Source organism: Pinus tabuliformis, chromosome 2_1 (genome assembly GCF_031772625.1).
Source record: "Pinus tabuliformis cultivar Carrire ecotype Pingquan chromosome 2_1, CPIR1, whole genome shotgun sequence".
Lineage (NCBI taxonomy): Eukaryota > Viridiplantae > Streptophyta > Pinopsida > Pinales > Pinaceae > Pinus > Pinus tabuliformis.
The window spans coordinates 271,300,079-271,307,381 of NC_142299.1; the positions used below are offsets into that span (position 1 = coordinate 271,300,079).

Sequence of the window (7,303 nt, forward strand, 5' to 3'; positions counted from 1 at the left end):
GCTCCAAGAAATCAGCAACGAATCTATTGGGTTTCGTTTGTGAATATACATATGCATCATCGATAAGAATAAAAATCACAATCTAAATATGAAGCCCCATATGACCATTTTATTCATGGATAGTTCCATCACTGCCATGAAAAACCTGGCCACACAATTAGCTTGCTTTTCTATTGTTACACTCGTCAATTTGTGTACCACAACCATAAAAGGAAAGGTCTTTATAATATTCCACTACAAGAAAACTAACTTGACCGATTCTAGATCAATTTGAAATGGCCAAGATCTCTGCAGATATTTGGACTGGCAACCAACCTAGCTTGAAAACAGGTTGCACAAAGCCGTAAAAAATAAGCTATCATAAATAGAGTTATTACATGCACAAGGTGCTTAAAACCCTCCGCCTCACATCCCTTTACAAGGAGGATGCACAAATTGCAATATTATTTGATTGTGAATTACACCAGGGAATTCCTAGTATGAAGAACTTGATTGCTACATCTTAACAGCACATATTTTACAACAGAGACACTGAACTTGCTTGCGGCAACCTTACCAGCACATAATCTGCAACTGACACACCGATATCTTGAAGAATTCCCTCAGAGCTCTTGACAGTGAAGTGCTTTGAAAGTTTGAAGTTTGAACATTAGCCACCATATCATGTGATTCCTTATTATTATTTGCATGGTTAGAACTGTCAAATAATATTCCTTTGAGGTCCCAATTGCATTAGAAGGAAGTCCAACTAAAGCATGCCGCTGAATATCTAAAGTCATACAGGCAGATACAATGTACAAGCATCATAGAGCAACTCAATATAAATACAATGAGAAAAGGAACCCTCTCTTCTGAAGAACCACAGCATCTCTTCCATGACTAAGCAGCCATGAAATATGTAAAAATAAAAACCATAACCATCCCTGTTAAACTGATTCTGACAATGCTTCAGAGGAAGCTACAGTTTGCTCATGATGATCAGAATGATATCTGGAGCTACCCTGTTCACATTTCCCCAAAACCTGCACAGTTGACGTGAAATCCTTCATAACCCACGGATGCCTTGCAACAGCCTCTAAGCTCATCCTTTTCTTCGGATCTGTGAAATCCAATAGTGGCAGCTTGATTATTATGGTGAATTTCAAAATTTGCAGCAATGCAACTCTTAAAATTAAAATCTGCTCTGTAAAACATTCAATTGAGAAAAGTCACTTACCCTTGCAAAGAAGACCTTTGAGTAAGTTTGAAAGTGTTGGATTCATATCCTCTGGAAGTACAAGTGGATCATGAACAATCTAAGCCACCACTAGTAACAACAAAATAAGTATTTCCCTCCATCCGGCCTGTTTGAAAAGTCAAAAGCAGCAGAGATTCATTTACCTTGTCATATGTGCCTTGCAAGGAGTCACCAATGAAGGGATAAGAACCTAACACCATACCAGCATTTATCAAGCGACCATACCAGCGACCATACCAGCATAATTACAAGGGTCTCATACTTTTTGGCCCTCTTGAACCGTTGAAGTTCTAGTTGAAATGGGGTATCAATATTTATGAAGAAAATTATGAAATAGCAAAAGTAAAAATAGTCTCTCGAGGCAGAAATTAGAAGTCCCAACTCCGGATCCTATACCAATTTTTTAGCATGAATATTTCTGCATGTTCATAATAAGTTCTGGTTAAAGCTGGCCGATATTTTAGCATGAATATTTCTTGAAAAAATGATGTGATTGCATTTGCATTAATTTCAAGTTTTTAACAGATAGACATAAATATTAAAATCAAGGAAAAACGGTTCCAATTTCCTGTAGTAAAAAAACACCCAATTTCCACTGTTATTCTTCGAAGTCCAAGAGCGAAAATATTTGCTTGATATGCTCCTGGAGATTTCTATAATACAACATAAACCATCTCAGCTTCACCTCTTACTGAAAACAACTACTGAATGTTAACTCCATCCAGACATTGTCTTCAGGTACCAATACCAAATAACAATTCTTCTGTATGACATTTTCCAATGATACAAACTGCTGTTGAATTTAAGCCCATCTTGAATTCATAATTCAATCAACCCACAACATAAATAAAGCAAAGAATAAGAATCCCTGAAAGCCATAGGAATCCTAACTGACTCACAATAACACCAAGCTTCCAATCCCATACAGAATGTCAACTCCATCCAGACATTGTCTTCTGGTACCAATACCAAATAACAATTCTTCTGTATGACATTTTCCAATGATACAAACTGCTGTTGAATTTAAACCCATCTTCAATTCATAACTCAATCAACCCACAATATAAATAAAGGAAAGAATAAGAATCCCAGAAAGCCATAGGAATCCTAACTGACTCACAATAACACCAAGCTTCCAATCCCATTCTTAAATTATCCACACAGAAAACAACTGCGTACGCGTTCCTAATACCAACCTCTATCCGTCCTCATGCTACCAATATCAACACCAAACACCGGCTGATCATCATGACACCTTGCGAACGGCAGCCCTTCAATTTCAGGCGTTATCCACATACATAATGAATACAAAAATTGTAATATAGATTTCAGTTTTGACTTATGAGTTACCATTTCAAGTTTGTACAATACCCGAAATTTCCAGCATCTCCCCATTCAACTCTCTTCGTCTGCAATCTTCACTATCTGAGTTCCAAGTTCTAGAATAATTGCAATTTTTCTTTGAAATCGCTTCCTTCTAAAGCTCAGATAGAAACATTACAATGCCTAGTAATCAGACACAAGAAGCAGCCCACTTGAACAATTAAAGTGGCCCTTGAGGGGCAAACAACTGAACATGAGGACTTTCATTTGGTTAAGCTGTCATGACAGCGCGTACTTTTCTGTCAAAATCACCCAGAGATTTGCACATGGCTCCAATTGCTTATTCATGGCTCAAGAAATTTAACTTTAGTGGTTGCCTTAACATACAACCATCTTCACTGCTGAGCTTTAACCCCACTTGCAAAAGCTTAAAATTAGAAGCTCAGACAAAGATGGATATTGCAATTTCAAGCAAAAACATGAAATGGTTATTCATACATCACTGTATAAATTAAAGCGCTGATTCCTTACCAGTGCTTATTGCACAATAATTAAATAATAGAGGCCAATATAAAGGGAATGGAACTCAATCCGCAAGCAAGGTTCCACAATTCAATCAGCCATTTAATACCAACACTCTAATGCCTTCTTATCAGTTCAATGGATTGGTATAAGCACCAACTGGAAATCTGATCAAACTCAGCCATGTAGCAAATGAGTAGACAAAATCAGTTTAGAGATTTCCCAAAATCCTCCATTCAAAGTCGCATCTTTGGTGGCTTTCTGGTACCAATCAGCTTGTTATAGAAACCCTCAGCTCCAAGAAATCAGCAACAAATCTATTGGGTTTCGTTTGTGAATATACAGATGCATCATCAATAGATAAGAATAAAAATCACAATCTAAATATGAAGCCCCATATGACCATTTTATTCAGGGATAGTTCCATCACTGCCATGAAAAACCTGGCCACACAATTAGCTTGCTTTTCTATTGTTACACTCGTCAAGTTGTGTACCACAACCATAAAAGGAAAGGTCTTTATAATATTCCACTACAAGAAAACTAACTTGACCGATTCTAGATCAATTTGAAATGGCCAAGATCTCTGCAGATATTTGGACTGGCAACCAACCTAGCTTGAAAACAGGTTGCACAAAGCCGTAAAAAATAAGCTATCATAAATAGAGTTATTACATGCACAAGGTGCTTAAAACCCTCCGCCTCACATCCCTTTACAAGGAGGATGCACAAATTGCAATATTATTTGATTGTGAATTACACCAGGGAATTCCTAGTATGAAGAACTTGATTGCTACATCTTAACAGCAAATATTTTACAACAGAGACACTGAACTTGCTTGCTGCAACCTTACCAGCACATAATCTGCAACTGACACACCGATATCTTGAAGAATTCCCTCAGAGCTCTTGATAGTGAAGTGCTTTGAAAGTTTGAAGTTTGAACATTAGCCACCATATCATGTGATTCCTGATTATTATTTGCATGGTTAGAACTGTCAAATAATATTCCTTTGAGGTCCCAATTGCATTAGAAGGAAGTCCAACTAAAGCATGCCGCTGAATATCTAAAGTCATACAGGCAGATACAATGTACAAGCATCATAGAGCAACTCAATATAAATACAATGAGAAAAGGAACCCTCTCTTCTGAAGAACCACAACATCTCTTCCATGACTAAGCAGCCATGAAATATGTAAAAATAAAAACCATAACCATCCCTGTTAAACTAATTCTGACAATGCTTCAGACGAAGCTACAGTTTGCTCGTGGTGATCAGAATGATATCTGGAGCTACCCTGTTCACATTTCCCCAAAACCTGCACAGTTGACGTGAAATCCTTCATAACCCATGGATGCCTTGCAACAGCCTCTAAGCTCATCCTTTTCTTCGGATCTATGAAATCCAATAGTGGCAGCTTGATTATTATGATGAATTTCAAAATTTCATAATAAGTTCTGGTTAAAGCCGGCCGATATTTTAGCATGAATATTTCTTGAAAAAATGATGTGATTGCATTTGCATTAATTTCAAGTTTTTAACAGATAGACATAAATATTAAAATCAAGGAAAAACGGTTCCAATTTCCTGTAGTAAAAAAACACCCAATTTCCACTGTTATTCTTCGAAGTCCAAGAGCGAAAATATTTGCTTGATATGCTCCTGGAGATTTCTATAATACAACATAAACCATCTCAGCTTCACCTCTTACCGAACACAACTACTGAATGTTAACTCCATCCAGACATTGTCTTCAGGTACCAATACCAAATAACAATTCTTCTGTATGACATTTTCCAATGATACAAACTGCTGTTGAATTTAAGCCCATCTTGAATTCATAATTCAATCAACCCACAACATAAATAAAGCAAAGAATAAGAATCCCTGAAAGCCATAGGAATCCTAACTGACTCACAATAACACCAAGCTTCCAATCCCATACAGAATGTCAACTCCATACAGACATTGTCTTCTGGTACCAATACCAAATAACAATTCTTCTGTATGACATTTTCCAATGATACAAACTGCTATTGAATTTAAGTCCATCTTCAATTCATAACTCAATCAACCCACAATATAAATAAAGAAAAGAATAAGAATCCCAGAAAGCCATAGGAATCCTAACTGACTCATAATAACACCAAGCTTCCAATCCCATTCTTAAATTATCCACACATAAAACAACTGCGTAGGCGTTCCTAATACCAACCTCTATCCGTCCTCATGCTACCAATATCAACACCAAACACCGGCTGATCATCATGACACCTTGCGAACGGCAGCCCTTCAATTTCAGGCGTTATCCACACATGACACAACTGACTTCATTGGACAAACTCCCACATTTTAGCAATGAAGGAAGAAAGGGAAAAAAAAATCCCCGAATTTAACAGAGAACGGTAAAGCCTGTGCACTCCACTAACATCATACTCCGCATGCTCTACCCGTGTCGCCTGATATCTCATCAAACACATATACATTACATCTGAGATTAATTGGTTACTGTACCTGCCTGATAATTCCTATTCCCCATTATCAGCGATATAAGATTCGGGCACAACCTTGAAATACCCGTTGGGCATGTCCTGAATCAAACAACCAGAAGGCAACCTCCTGCATTTCATAAATCCCGCAGGCGAATTATCTCGAAGGCCATCAACAGATACATCTACCACTGCTCATACGCCCTCAGCGTGCTGTTTGCAGAATCGAAGAAAGTAAACCTCTCGATCAGGAACCAACGGTGAAAGCACTTGCAATTCTGCATACATCTGCAAGTCACAGAAAACTGCATCTTCTGCAAGTCACAGAAAACTGCATCTTAGTAATCAGAAAGTAAAACAAAATGGTAATTGAAAAAAAAAAAATACAAGCTTACCAGTTGCAGTGCACCGTTCCTTGTCCCGCCCATTCCGCTCCATATTACATCGACTGTGGCTGCCCTGGATATCATGCAGGGTAACATTTCCTTATACCTATTCGCCATTAGAAACATGGGAATACAGGTAACCTGAAGAGTGCATGCTGGCCAGATGTGATGCGCTGCGAGATGTGATGCGTTGCAAGGAGAATGAATCGGTCACATTACATAGTGGCACACAGGGATAATTAACTTCCAACATATAATGATCGGACTTACAATGTGCAACCGCCTATAATGATCGGACGGAAGAGATTTTTTTAATCGTCTAACACAATGGATCAACGGCTCAACGCATTACACAGTGGCATCCAGGGAAGTTAATCCCAAAGGGAAACGCCTTACGGCGTAAAAATCAGAGCGAATTCCGGAAAGAGCTAACCAGTCATCTATAGAGTATTTAATGTCGAAATATATGCAGGTAATTTAACGCGATAACACTGGAGCGGGCAATTTTGGTATTAAATAATATTTGGGCGCTCCCGTGTTATCGGGCTAAGTTGCGTGCATATTGTCAGAATCCGCTTTCTAAACATTTTTAAGTAAATAGTAAATTAGGGTTTAGTCTTACTATAAAAAAAGTTGTTTTTATTGAGTTGGGATATAATTTTAAACAACAAAATATAATTTTGCAGGCAATAGTATAAAAAAAATTGATTTAATATTATAAAAAAAATTAAGATAATTGAATTATACAAATTAAACAATCTACACTTCAATTTTTAAAAATCTCTGATAAATATATATATATATATATATTTAAAAATCTCGAAAAAAAATAAAATTATAAAAACACTCCTAAAAAATTCATTTTGTCAGCAAACAAAAAGGCGTCGCATAGATTTGACTTATACACCGGCAACACCGTTTCCCGTCTTCCTCATCTTCCATTTACACAGGCATTTACTATAATTCCGGCAACGTAAATAAAAACGTTGGAGGGCAGCACACTTTCGACGTAGAGCAGAAGCAAATACCTTGGTAAACCCAACCAAGCTAAACATATAGAGTTGCTTTGGTATTAAATCAAATACCCATGTTTTATGTTTTATGTGTTTACTCACTTTATTGGTAAAGCGAATCGGATATTTGACGAAGAGAAAGTTGTACCGGTTTACGCTTTTGTAATAATTGATTTTACTTAATTAAAACATTCTCAATCTTCATCTCTGCCGAGTCATTGACTAAATGTATATAATAATGCCGTCAATTAATGATTATGTTTTTCCCGAATTTGGTAATACAACTTTGCCCCGTAATCAAGAGATTCAAATGGAAGACTTGGCAAAAGCC

General features: G+C 37.1%; 1 protein-coding gene across 4 annotated transcripts; it reads right to left on the reverse strand.

Moving 5' to 3' along the window:
* Nucleotides 1-285: 285 nt before the first annotated feature.
* LOC149199806 (serine/threonine-protein kinase GRIK1-like) lies at nt 286-6,179 on the reverse strand. Of its 4 annotated transcripts, none has more exons than XM_089402536.1 (4): nt 5,969-6,179; nt 5,652-5,861; nt 1,217-1,343; nt 286-1,099 (listed from the first exon to the last, which is right to left on the reverse strand). In XM_089402536.1, exons 3-4 carry the CDS (start codon nt 1,260-1,262, stop codon nt 927-929), a joined length of 219 nt encoding a protein of 72 aa, XP_089258662.1. In that variant the 5' UTR covers nt 1,263-1,343; nt 5,652-5,861; nt 5,969-6,179; the 3' UTR covers nt 286-926. The 4 variants fall into 4 exon arrangements, 3 of the variants coding, with proteins under 3 accessions (XP_089258662.1, XP_089258660.1, XP_089258661.1); XM_089402534.1 differs by having other exon boundaries at nt 5,652-5,887; XM_089402535.1 differs by lacking the exons at nt 5,652-5,861; nt 5,969-6,179 and having other exon boundaries at nt 1,217-1,583.
* Nucleotides 6,180-7,303: the final 1,124 nt, after the last annotated feature.

Excerpts from the sequence above, each read along its gene's own strand:
- LOC149199806 (XM_089402536.1), bottom strand. The coding sequence starts at position 1,262 with ATGAATCCAACACTTTCAAACTTACTCAAAGGTCTTCTTTGCAAGG. Across the intron at positions 1,100-1,216 it reads CAAAGGTCTTCTTTGCAAGG|ATCCGAAGAAAAGGATGAGC; the intron begins GTAAGTGACTTT and ends TGGATTTCACAG.